This window comes from Dromaius novaehollandiae, chromosome 5, assembly GCF_036370855.1.
Source record: "Dromaius novaehollandiae isolate bDroNov1 chromosome 5, bDroNov1.hap1, whole genome shotgun sequence".
In the NCBI taxonomy this organism is placed as follows: Eukaryota; Metazoa; Chordata; class Aves; order Casuariiformes; family Dromaiidae; genus Dromaius; species Dromaius novaehollandiae.
In genome coordinates this window covers 41,093,553-41,106,742 of record NC_088102.1, presented here as the reverse complement: position 1 = coordinate 41,106,742, position 13,190 = coordinate 41,093,553, and the positions used below count along the sequence as shown (strand labels likewise).

The 13,190-nt window shown below is 46.4% G+C and overlaps 1 protein-coding gene across 6 annotated transcripts in view; it reads left to right on the top strand.

Moving 5' to 3' along the window:
- Nucleotides 1-13,190, top strand: part of DPF3 (double PHD fingers 3) — a 207,794-nt gene that overhangs the window by 19,781 nt on the left and 174,823 nt on the right. For 3 of the 6 annotated variants that reach the window (XR_010389402.1, XR_010389401.1, XM_026095666.2), the window contains exon 1: nucleotides 1,229-1,291. The exons of 1 other annotated variant lie outside the window; for it this stretch is intronic. Coding sequence is in view for 3 of the 5 variants with exons in the window: in XM_026095666.2 (XP_025951451.1) it covers nucleotides 1,260-1,291 (32 nt within the window). In the remaining 2 variants the exon portion in view is untranslated. Of the gene's footprint in view, nucleotides 1-1,227; nucleotides 1,292-13,190 lie in introns of those variants that run through there. 2 more of the 6 variants (XM_026095663.2, XM_026095662.2) reach the window with 1 other exon arrangement.

Below are 13,190 nucleotides of genomic sequence, written 5' to 3'. Positions count from 1 at the left end.
TAGTTGAGTTTCTTCTGATTATATAAATGCAAAGAATGGAGAATCAGGCCCGTGCTTTTTTTTTTAAGGGCTAGAGGATGCCTGAAGGGAAGCAGGACCTTTGAGAGAGAGAGAGAAGTATTACATGACAAAGCTTATGGACAGGAGGAAATCTTCTTGGTCTGCTTCTGCTCTTGTTTATACCAAATTCATGCTGGTATAATTTCATGAACTTCAATGGATTTGCTTCTGAGTTACAGTGAGATCAGGATTAGCACTTCTTAAATCACTTAGGTCATGCTACATAATTCATTTGCAAGCCCCTTTAATTAGTTGCAGGTAAGCCCAGACTTCCTGGAGTTTGCTGCTTCCCCGGGAATGGACTGTAACTACACCCTGTCTATTCCAGAAGTCCAGCCTCCAAACTACTCCTTTACTGTGCACGTAAATGCCCTATAAAATGCGGGTTAAAGCTCTTCCCCCTCCTTTTCTTTATGCCGAAAGATCACAGGACCGGGTCTCAACACGCTCAACCAGATGATCGCCTCCGAAGTTGCTCTGTGGGAAGAGGAGAGAGCAGGCAGCGGCGGGGTCGGCGGGCGCGCGTTATGTAACCAGTGCACTGGCTGCAGAGCTGGATGACTGACACTGAAATTCCTGGGGGAGGCGGAGGCGCAGAGGCTGCCCGGGAGTCGCCGCGAGCGCCGGCAGCTCCGGGAGAGCCGAGCAGGAGAACGGCTTGAAAGAGAGGGAAACAAACTGGGAATAGCAATAAAAAGCTTGGAGTCTAATACGGCAGCAAATGTCAGCGCACATGTAATTTATTTTCCTGATAAAATGGCCCGCATCCAACCTTTGCACGTGAACGAGGGGGCATGCCATTTGGGAAACCAAAGGCAGCGACGGCAGCGCGAATAGACAATGAATGAGCGGAGCTGGCTCTCCCGCGCTCCCCTTTCCGCTGGCTTTCCGAGGGGAAGGGCCAGATAACTGCGGGAAATTCGTCCTGCCCTTGCTGCCCCGGGGCTCCTCGCCCGCCTCGGCGCGGTGACAGCCCCGCGCGTGTGCGCGGCCCCTTTAAGACCTGCTCGCTTCCAGTTCCACAGAAGGGAGTGACCTCTGGGCTTTGACAGCTCCCCTAATAACTAGCAGCGCCCTGGCTCCGCCCGCGGGCCGTGATTGGGCGGCGGGCCGGTATCCCGTCCGCTGATTGGCTGGCCGCTTCCCCTGAGCGAACCTTTAGAACTCCGAGACACAATATTCTGTTACATTGTAGCAAAATGGCGACTGTCATTCACAACCCCCTGAAAGCGTAAGTAGGAATCAAAAATGTACATATTCCGCGTGGTTTAAATATGAAAAAAGGCGCCTTTCCGATGCTTGCTGCCAGCCGGAGCCAGGTGCCGCCAGTCTCCCAGCTGATCTGTCCTCCCGCCCTCCTTTCTTTCCGGGCTGCTCTCTTTTTTGTGCAACACACACGAACGTCTTGTGCTGGAATTAACAAGAAAAAATTGTTACATTTGCGCGGCGCTTAATTGGCTGCGGGGCGCCGGGAGGTCGCGGGGGCTCCGTGCCGCCCGCGGCGCCGCGGGGAGCGGGCGGGCGGCGAGGTCCCGCGGGAGCCCCGAGGGGTGCGCGCACTTGCCGGCGCCCGGGGTCCGGGCTCGCCCCGCCGCCGCGCCGGGTCGGGTCGGGGCCGGGGGGGCCGGAGCGGCCATAGAGGCGGCGTGCTTCGGGACTGGTTTCCCTGCGCTCCGGGCGTACTTCGGAGTTTGCTTTTGCAAATCTTTCCGGAGTTGGGATGACTTAAAGAGGGGAACGAGTCGGCCCCATCGCTCCGTGGCGGAGGGGCTGCGCAGTCCGCTGGAGGCAGGGCAGCGGGGGCATTGCGGTTACACTGAGGTTTTCGGGTGTTTGTGCGCGCCGGGGAGAGCGGTCGAAGAGGGGCAGAGACGGCCGTGTTAAATGAATGACTCGGGATTACTGATGGCTGGTTTGGGGCAGGAAGTCCGGAGATCTGCTTTGCATATGACAGGCTTTCGCTTTTAGAAGTGGCAAGGAGAGTTGATTATGTTCCCTTGTTGGCGGTGGGCACACACAGTCAAGGTCTGCGCGGACGGGATCCGGCCAACTGTTTACTGAGGCAGTACAGGAGGAGAGAGAGCGTGTGCAGGGGAGGGGGCAGGTGCTTCTGCTGCAGAAATATTCTAGGGTTTCCGATCTCGAATTAAGGCCGGTTTGAGAGGGGGAACGCGGGAGCCAGTTGTCTTCTGGATCGCGTCCTTTATTTTCCTTATGGTCTGCAGCACACACCGTTAATCCCTCAAGGCATTAGGGAGAGTGGGATTTGGCACCGTGTGTGGGGAGAGGAACTGTCTTAACCTTTTTAAAACGACTTTTCTGCTAACGGGGGCAGCGCTCTTGCTAATAAAGCCAGAAAGCAGAGTACCTGGCGGTGACGCTTCGTTTGCACTTTCTGGCTGCACTGAGTGGGTGTTTTTATACGTTTGAGTTTTTAGGGATGAAATTAGGGCTGCGAGGTTTTTCTTTTTTCTTTTTCTTTTTTTTCCTCGACTCAACTCTCTCCGGCTGGAGTTGGAAAAACACTTGACGGTTTTTCCAGGGATTCCTGCCGCTGTCTCTCTGCAGTCCGGTGGGAAGGAAAGCCGCGGGCTGAAAGGGGGTGCTGGCATGTTTATCATTTCTCCTGCTCCGTCCTGGCAGAAAACCTTTGCTTTCATGTACCCAGCCTTTCTATAGCACCTTATAAAAATTTGCGGAAGGTTTATCAAAGAATTCCGTGCATCTTCGGGGCGGGGGGGGGTGTCTGAACATGCTCTGAAAACTGCGCGGAATAGCCGACGTGCCACCCGTCTGAGGGCACATTCAGTACCTCTGCCGTGAGAGCAACTTCTCACCGTGTCCTCTCCCCCGCCGTGCGTCGCTCAGACCCAGGCAGACCGCTCCCGCTCGTCGCCGGGAACTTGAACCGCACGAAAGCGATATTCGGGGCCGTACCGGGCAGTTTCTCACCTGCGCTGTAAAATGCCACGTACGTTTATGAGACTGTGTAAATAGCACCGGCGGTGAGGGAGTCTGGGCTCGGGTGCCTGCGGGGAGATGCTGGGAGCCCCGGGGGAGGCGCGGGCGGCGCTGGGAGCGCGCCCGGCGCCCCGGCCGGCCGCGGCGGGGACTTGGCGGCGGTGCGCGCGTCGCGTCCCGCCGGGACCCCGGCGAGCAGCCCCCGTGCGCCTGCCGAGAGCGCGGATCCGGCCAAACTGTGCCTGCGCTTAAGTGAATTGGGGGCCCGATCCCGCTACTGCTGAAGTCGGAGGGGGCAGGATTAGGCCTTTTGTAATTAGCTCCCTTTCCCTCCCCTTGCCCCCGGGGTGTGAGAAGAGGAAACAATAGGCATCAAGTGCTGGGATCGCTTTTCTGTATGTGCTTTTTAAAGTACTAATGCTGTGTGGAGGAAACAGAACTGGTACTGGCTGCCTGACACCGTCTGCATTTTTTATTAACAACTTGTTTAATAAAACATTTTATAATTTTCATTTATTCTTTAAAGTTGCTGATCAGGAAACAATACACATGTAAATAAATTATGCATGGGATAAATTAGGACAAAAGCAGTAGGACACATAATAGGGGAAAAGATGCAGTGCACAGTATTTTATCCTCATGTGTCCTTCCTGACAATGAAAGGGAGCTGAATGACATTTGCATTTCCTCTGTCTGCGTTTTGATTGTATCTCAAAACCCACAGACGCCCCCTACAGAAACTGGCCACACAAAGGTTTTGCTCTGAGATGGGGGACAATGTAGAGACTGAAAAATCCTAGCTCAGGTATCACGCAGCTCCCTGTGTGTGCTTGTGCATTTAAGTGTGTCCAATATTCAGTTTCTCTCCGGCACTTGGACACATATGTGGCCTTGTTCGTGCTAGGCTGGTCCTCTCGGGATAATGTATTCTGGTGTACCTGAGCATCCATGGGAATGCATTACATAGAGTAAGCTCAGTCCATGGAGTCCCTTATTAATGACCGACAACTCCTTGCATTCAGCTTGCCTCTTTCTCTGCATCTCTCTCTTTTCTCACTAGCTGAATGTCTTTTGGTGCTTTCATCCCTTTGCTCATCTCCTCTTCACTTCCTCTGGTGACCCAGTCAATCTGACACAACTGCCCATTATTTCTGCCATTTAATACCTTGTTGTTTACCAACATGGTGCTGAAGGCAAAAATATCAGAGATTTAACAGATCTGCAAGGGAAAGGCAGCAGGTGTCTGGATAAACACGTTTTTCTTGGTCTGTAAAAAAAAAAATAATAATATTCAGACACCTCTGATGGGACAGCAGTAGGTTTGAAATGCTAGGTTTGTTGGGTTGTTTTTCCCGGTAGCCAGTGTATCTATCTACATAGTTTTACTTTCCATCTTTTTCTCTTTTGGATATCTTAATAGAGAGAGATTTGAGCAATGCAGTAAAGGAAACAAACAGAGTTAAAAAAGTATTGTGAATGACTTAAAATGTCAGTCAGAAATCTCAGTGGACTTTGTAAACATTAATTAATTAAACCTCTCAACAGCCCTGTGGAGAAAGGATTATTGCCTTTGTTTTATGGCTGGCTAAACTAAGACAAAGTAGTTAGAAACTTTCTAATTCAAAGACCAAGTCTAGAATTCAGCAATTCAACTTCCAGTCCTAACATTTAGTCACATTTCCTCCATCTCTGCCTTATTAGTGATGGGCATATGGTACCATAATGCATTTAATGTAATTAAGATCTTGTAATTTACCAAGACTTATCTAGCAGAAGAGCTGATTCCCCCACTCCTTCTCTGTCTTTACTCCCGCAGCTGACTTTTATTTCAGGTTGTCAATTAAACATACTAACTGGAGCATATGTTAAGCTATTGCCTTTTTTGCATGTGAGATTCCCTCATGCTTTAGCGCTCTGCCTGAATGTTCACAAGTGGAGCGCTTGCCTTTGAACGGTTTGGCCTCTGAGTAGCAGTGCTGGTGCTTTCCCTTTCTCTTGCTTAAGACTGCCTCCGGGATGAAAGGGCTAACTTAGTCTCAATTGCTAGGCTAAGTCACTTATTTGCTGACAATATTGTTGGACAGCTTTGGTGTGGTTGGGGACACTTATTCCCAGCCAGCTGTTTGGGGACCAGATCAATGCAATCTTGTGCGTGCAGCGCTAGAGCTGACCTCGTAAACCCTACCAGGCCTGTTCTGTGTCTGCATTTCCCCTGCAAACACACAGCAGTGGTTGGTTTTCCAGTTGCTGTACTTTCTCAGAAAAATTTGCCTTGAGAGCCACCTCTGGTCCGTGGGCCACCAGTGGGCCGTTCTCGTTATGATGAAGTCTGTGGCATGAGACACCTGTTAGTGAAGAAATGGTCTGCGCTCACGTCCTTCTTTCGTGTAGGCAACAGAGCAGCGTGGGTCATGGGTTCTCCGGTGGCAAGAGTATTTCGTCAGTGATAACTTGGCTTCAGTTCAAGCTGGAGACTCAGGCTGAAAGGTTCCATATCCTGTTATCCTTCCTTGAATCAACCCCAAATTGTGATTAAGTGCTAACGAAGACTGATTTTTTTGTATGCTGTAGCATGTCTGGTTGCTGGTTTTTAATGTTAAAGTGAAAGTATAATGCACAGTGCCTCTTCCAGCAGGTGGAAGCAGTAAGACAGATGGACAGTTAGGTTGCCAGTTCAGTGCTTACAAGTGATGCAAAGGTGATTTTAATGGGGCTTTACAAGAGGGAATTTTCTTCTGTTTAATAGGGTTGTTGGACTCATTAAATCACTTACCAAAATCTCTGTGAAGTGTCCAGTGTGGCATTGAAGTCACTTAAAAACATAAACGAGACAAAGTGTGATGCATTTCAGGCCAAAACCGTTGTCAACATGGCAAATCTTTTTTTCTCTACCCCGCCACTAGCCTTCAGAGAGAACGATGGATGAATGTTGCTGTATGTATACAGGGAAACATAGGCATAAAACCCAAAGTTGTCTAGGGGGGAAGCCAAGATACGAAGACCTGAGGATATGCTGGTTTGAATAGGGGAGTGTCTGATAAATGACGTTACTAGTTACAGCGTTTTGCCTGGGTGCATGAGTAACTTGTGTGTGATTAGTTGTTGTAGTGCTTTTGTAATCTTGTTTTGTTGGTGTTCTAGCCTTTCACAGTCAGTCTGGTTGTATGGATGGATGGAGCTTGTGTCATAAAAATGTCACTGAAAAAAGGTTTTAAAACCTATTATATATGGTATGTGAAAGTAATATTGAACTAGCTCAGATGGGATATAAGGTGACTACAAAGGCCCAAATCTGGTCTTTTTGAGGGCGGGATAATTTCAAGGCAAGCATATATCGAGTGGACTGGGATCCTAATGTCACAGCGTCCAAATGGGAATAATTTACCCAGACCATGCAGAAGCCCAGAACACAAAGTGAAACATGGTACTGTCTTCAGTTTGAGTTGTGGTGAATTGTAGTAAAGGCAACATGGCTCAGCCTCTGCGTAGCCTGCTTTCTTAAAACCAGAAGTGTTGTATTCTGAGGTTGCTCTGAAAAACAGACTTTGTCCAGCTTGTATGTCTGCTTTTTGCACTTCATGACAGTCGGCCATACCTCTGGTATCCAGAAATGAGACATCCCAAGGTGTCTACTGTCTGGGAATAATGTGCTTTTTAGAATTGCCTTTTGCTCGGACTGGTGTTTTCTTGCTCTGGATTGTCTTTCATGTCAGAGCTGAATTTCTTTGCTTGGTAGATCAGTTTTACTATCTTGGTATTTATTCTGGGCTCATCACTGTGTTGTCTGTATGTGATGTTGCCTTGAGCAAGAGCCATCCCTGCATTGTTTATCCCTGAGGACTTGCAGGGGAAGAATGAATCTGTTTTGGAAGCTAAGGTTTTTTTCCCTTGGCCAGACAGACCTCTGATCTGAGGAGTCCCTGGTTTGGGTGACATACTCCCACGTACAGAGAAGCAGCACCAAGGCAACATTGCTTAAGGCCTGTTCTGAGGGCTTTGTTAGGACTGTACTGCTCTTTTACCTGGAAGTTTTGCCCAGCATGCACAGACTCAGTTGTGTTAATTGCTTCTTTAGCATAGGTCCCAATTTTAGGGGGTTTTGTTTCTTTTAAGGAAAGCAATCTCACTAAACGTGATCTAGCAGAGAGCATACTTTAAAATTGTGTCTTAATTTTTTTACGTATTTTTTCAGGTGGAAGTGCTTCTTTTTGTTTTTTAAAGACTTCTCTACAGTTTGTGAAGCAAACCCAATTACACGGGACTAGTATGTGAGAAGCAGAAAGTGATTTTCCTTTCAAAGGAGAAGACAAACTGTCCAGTCTACTTTCACTGTCTAAAATGAGTGATATGTAACACATAAACAAAGAGCATGAGTGAGTGCTTGAATACTGACTATTTACAATTCTTATCTCTCTATAGTAGCCTAAATTATTAGAAATATGACACATTCTTTAATTGTTTAATTGTTATATATGGTTTATTTCCCAGCAGAGCGTATTTTAATCACAGATTCCCAGCAGATGTCTCAAAAAAGAATACTGCAGTATCTTAATGGTTGCTGGCAAATATCCTTCCCACACTGCCATCTCCTCCAGTATGGGACTAGCAGGAGTATGTCAGCATGTGTCTCAGTTTTCAGGTTACCTGCCTGAGCTGGGTGCGGTCAGGGACTTGCAATTCCAGCTGCATGGGAGGTTTTGCTGGCTCCCCAGCACTATCTGAGGGGAAACTTTCCAGGAGCAGGGCAAGGATGGGTACTGATGAGTGTGCACTGAGTGGCTGTGATCAGCAGCATGTGCTTGCCAAATCCTGAGTCACTGATTTTGCATTCTGCTGAGCTCTAGCTGGGAGAAGGTCCCCTGCTTAGGTGCTGATGGAGATACACTGCATCAATGTTATTCTTCTGGTGAGAAAGGCTGGAAGTGTCATTTAAAATTGCAGTCCCCTGTGAAAGAACTGATCCAACCTCAGTGAGGGTCATCTGTCCATTTGCACAACACTGTGAGTTGCATCAGTCCTCATACCCATCTGATATTGCTTTCCGATAATTTTATAAATGATCATCAAATGTCAACTGTAGCATACATATTAAATCTAACTATGCAAAGGAAAGGAACCCCACGTGATTTATAGTGTCTTCCCCAGCCAGATTCCACCAGATCCCCCCTCATTTTGGTTCCTTTACATGTTATAAAGGGCAGCCTGGTTGAGGCAATCATTAAGTTGTTATTTAAATGGCTCCTGGAGGCCTCAGTTAAGATGTTGTGCTAGATTCTTTACACACATACGGTTTAATGGTTCCTGCCCTGTAGGTCTTGAAAGTCTAAATAGGTTGGACAGTGCAAAGAAAATCAGGTGCAGAGCAGTGAAATAAGGCCATGTCCTATGTTGGTTAATTCCAGTCTGTCCTACCGTATCAGCTGGCAGTGCAGATTTGATCTGATCAGATGTGGGCATGCTACTGCTGCCAAAACGCAGAATACAGTACTTATGCTCTGTTATGCTTTGAGTTGGCTCCCTGCTAGCCACAGGAAAATAGATCATGCTGGTTGGAACAAAATTACCTCTTCAAAATTTTTGAGTGGTTTTTCATGCTTTGGAAGAGGGAGTGAACACTAGTTCAGTGCTTTATGTCATGTGGCCGTGAAATTTTTGATCTGGTTCTAGGAACTTTGCAGTTTCTAGTATGTTTGCAGGCTCCTGGATCCACAGCCCAATGTGTGTTTAGTCACAGAGCTGGAGGAAAAAATTGCAATGGCTGGGGTCATATCCCGGATAGTTCACTATCCAGGGAACTCTGCTGTTGGGAAACTTACAATGGAGACACAAAATATTTCATCAAGGGAGAAATAATATCCACATTTCCATTTCCTGCAAAAATGGTCCAGACCTGAGGAAAGTAATCCATGGATTTGTGACTCTTCAAGTATTTTGGCCCCAGTACTGTTTCCTGACAGATTGTGGTTAGTCACTGATGGGCACAAATATATTTCATGTTTATGATTGCTTTAAAACCTATGCAGTCTGTTGAAGGAATAATGGAAACAGTGGTTCAGAAAGCTGTTTAACTGCTAAACTCCTTTGGTCTTGACCATGAATAAAAAATGCATAATGATTGTGGCTGCTATCCCGTTGAGTATTCAAGTAAATTATACACCAGTGTACCATATCAGAAATTATAACGTGAGCCCACTTGTATCTACAAGCTTACCGTAATTGCTTTGGCTTTCTTTTTTTTCTTTTTTACTACCAAAGGGTGTTTTGAAGACTGTAGGGTTTTGTGATTTTTATGGACTCTCTATCCTTATAGTTTTCAGTTCATCAGCATATGCTTGTTGATGTGAAATGTGGAACAAATCAGGAGCACGGTTTTAATGCAGAGGTCAGCAACTCTTATAGTTGGGCTGGTGCAGGTTAAGAGGCTTTGAGATGTGATGGATAAGGGTCGGTGATGGACGCACTCCACAGTGAGCTTTCTCCTCAGGTATGGTTCAGCTGCAGCGCTGAGATGCTTCTTTTACTGCTTCATCGTATCTGACTGACTCCCAAACCTTGATTTTTAGAAACTGCTTCTTTACCAAGGATGTACCTCTCTGTTAATTTTGGTGATGTTAGTCCTCAGTGGTCAAATGGCACGTGGATGAATGCGATGGTAGTACCTCCACAGGGAGAATGGAGCCCTGAAGACTTGTCACCTCTCTCTCTTCTCCTATGCTGATACAAATGAAGAGTAACTTCATCAGGCTAGCTGGTGTAACGTCGATTGCGAACAGCCATTCCTCAGGCAAAAATCTAACCAAAATGTTTTGGTGGGAAATATGTGGGAAACCCTTCTCTCCTCCCTCAGTTTCCTGTCACCAGCTCTGGTTCATTTTTGTTGATAGTCTCAGCTAAATGTTTTATCTTCTCTTAGCTTTCCTCTCCCCCGCCTCCCAGCCTCCTTCCCCCATTGACCTCTACAAGCACAGTCCTAGCTGTTGATTTATCAGGGCAGGCTGGCTCAGCACTGTGTGGAGATTGCTTTTAATTAACTCTCTTCGTTTTTTCCAACCTTCAGGGAGCAGCAACCCTTTAATGATTTTAATATTTTATCTGGATTTATATCCACCTTATTTGTTGTTTGTTGCTCTGCTTCTTCACGTGTTCTTCCTGAGTCATTTCCCAAAATGAAATGTTTATTTCAGGCCCCTCAAACAGAAGGAAGAGGAGTGTTTTTAGTGGCTTCTGGACTGGGACTCCCTATGATCTACACAGCGTGTTGGAGGAAGGTGGGGAGTTTTGGGTGATGCATTGTGGTGCTGTGCTCAGAGCACGACTCACTTCTGTGTTCTGCGTCAGTGCGCAGGGCAAGGCAGCTTTGTTTTGTGGTTACAGCATGGCAGATCAGAGCCTACCGAATTCAGTCTGACCTCTGACTTGTCGTATGGTGTGGGTAAGTCATGGGTTTATTTTCACAGTCAGGTATGACTCTCATGCAAGGCAGGCTGAGTAAAGGAGGCGCTAATGTAATTACATGTTGTTAAAATGTAGTTAACTTCCTGTATATGAATACAGGCCTAAATGAGAGTCCCTCTTTACCAGCAAAAGACTCGCTTTGCCTACTGCGAATAACTCCCCCAAGTGAGATTTCTTCAGATTGAGCAGAAAGCAACTATACAAACCTTCTCCTAGCTGGAATTTTCTCCTTGCGTATCCTACAGTGAGGATTGCAGGAGGTGCAGGATAAAAGAATTGGGATAACTATTTGTTATTTGTGATATTAAGCATACATCACTTCCATGCCAGAGCAGGAAAATGTTTTCTAATCATGCTTAAAGTAAGCATTACAATCCATTTTGCGTGGTTATTTTTGCCGTTCTTCTGATGGGAGAAATGACACATGCTGAATGGGTAGGGCCACACCATGAACCACTGAGAGACTCAGAGATAGAGAAGCCGTGTTGCCTTGCTTCTGGTGTCGAGCGCTAGACCAAAGCTGAGTGCTGTGTTGGAAGGGAATGGGAAGCTTTCCTTGGTAGCAGTGCCATAGCCAAACTGAAACTGGGGACATGGGGGACGTGGGGGAAGGGTGGTAGACTGAGCTGAGACTGTCTGCCTAATTCTGGTGGAAGGAGTTCGCTGATGAATATTGCTAAGCCATCCTTAAAGGCAGTGGTTTATGCCTAGAACTGATAAAGACACTGTTGGGATACAAACATTTTACCTCTGAAATGAACCAGATTACACCAAGTGACAAGTAGTTAAAAATATACTCTGTCTGCATTTCAAAACATACATGCTACACAGCAGACAGTATTGTCAGTTTCATTTATGCATCAAATTCAATGAAGTCATTGGCATGAGAACAGTTTGACTGGATTTATTTTACAGAGCTACTTAAAACTGTGTGCAAGTTTGCCATTTGTTAAAAAGGCAAAACAAATTAGCATGTTTTCAGATCTGGTCCTCCCTTCCTGAGGAGAGTAACCCTAAGACACAAGCTGAAAGGAACACGATTGTGGGTGCTGCTTATCAAAATATTGGCAGCACGTCGCTGCATAAGATCATCTATGTCATCTGGTCTGTGGTTTGTGTTTGTCTTTTGTATCCTCCTTTGCAGCCCAGTTTAATTTGAAAAAATAATTGTTTGGGCCTGTTTTTTTTTCATGCTCTTGCTGCAATTCCGCAGTAACTTTTGAGATTCCTCATCCCTCTAGCTTGCAAATGTACCTGGTTCAGGTATTTATTCTGCTGAGTACATCTCAAAGTAAATTTCCTCCTCCCTGTCTATTAACTCTGTAATTTTGTTTCCAAAACTAGCATATCCACAAAATGCTGGAGTGGGAGAGGGAAGGGCTGATTTCCTGATTTATCTTCAGAATTTTTCACTGCTCAACACACACCTTGCAAAGCTGAAATCTGGCCAGCCCTCTAAGTGCAGGCTGTTTCCTAGGCTGTTGTTACCAGCTACCTTCTGATTTACACACCCCTCAGAGAGGAAGAGGAGGAACAGATGAGGGGTGAGCATGCTGGCTTTGGGAAAGGCTCTGACCGGAAAATGGATTGCAATTCCAGCCGAATGGTTCTTTCCCTTGGTGACAGAATTGCATGCCTGGGCTCTGAGCTCTTCGCATTAATTCCATCTCTGCAAAACTTTCCCAGTCAATTAACCATGCCCATCTCCTGCTCTAGCAGCCACATGTGCCTTTTCTGCTGCAGCAGGGTTTTGGAACAGTAACTCCCTGCACAAGCCTTTGCTGCAGCAGTTTTCCTCCAGCAGCTTTCCTCTAGCATGGTTATCAATCAGGACCTGTCAGACTTTTCCCTCCGACACATCTATTTTCAGGGCTGTAGGACTTTGACCTTTTGCTTTTGTCTTTATAAATACTACTTTTTCTGAGAGGGGCCAACTCAGGTGCTGAGTGTTAAGGTTTTGCACTGATACTAAGACTGCATGCAATTTTCAGTCTTAATCTGAGTGGGTTTTGGTAAACCTGGATGTTTCTTTTGGTTTGTGTCATTTTGCCTCTCTTGCATTTTGGTTTTGTTAGTCAAAATGGTCTTATTAAGCTGACCAGTGGTTCTCATATGGTGTTCCAGGCAACACCCACAGCCTAGAGGTCTCTTCTGGATAGGTGACTAACACAACTGAACAAATCAGTAGTGAGTTCTCAAAGGCTGGAGTGTCTTGGAGATGCTGGCCCGTGGGGTTTGACGTAGAGCACCTCTGAAGGGAATTCTGCACACGTCTCTGTAGCTGGAAGGTGGGGTTTGAACACGGACACTAGTGGTATCCTGGCAAAGCACTTGAGAGACTACAACAGAGTCTTGAACGTGTTTTTTTCTTGCACGTTCTGCTACCATCAGAACTCAGGTTGGGCTGTTCCTGTTAAAGCAAGAGGCTTTAATATCTTTGAGTGTGTAGGTGATCCTGGTTCTGTTTCTAGTGGATAGGTAACTATATCGTAAAAGCTCCCATCCCAGTTGGCACTAATTGGTTCCTTTGTGGGTACTTTCAAATGAGCAGACAAGGATGAAATCGGCCACAGAGGCTCAATTAATAGCAGTGTAGGTTTAGAACAGAGTCCGTGGGTCTTATGTCCAGTCCCCTGGTACCATGTCAGATAATCCCTTTCATAAACTGAAAAGTCCTTGTCTTAAATCCCCACTTGGACTGTTTGTTGCCATTA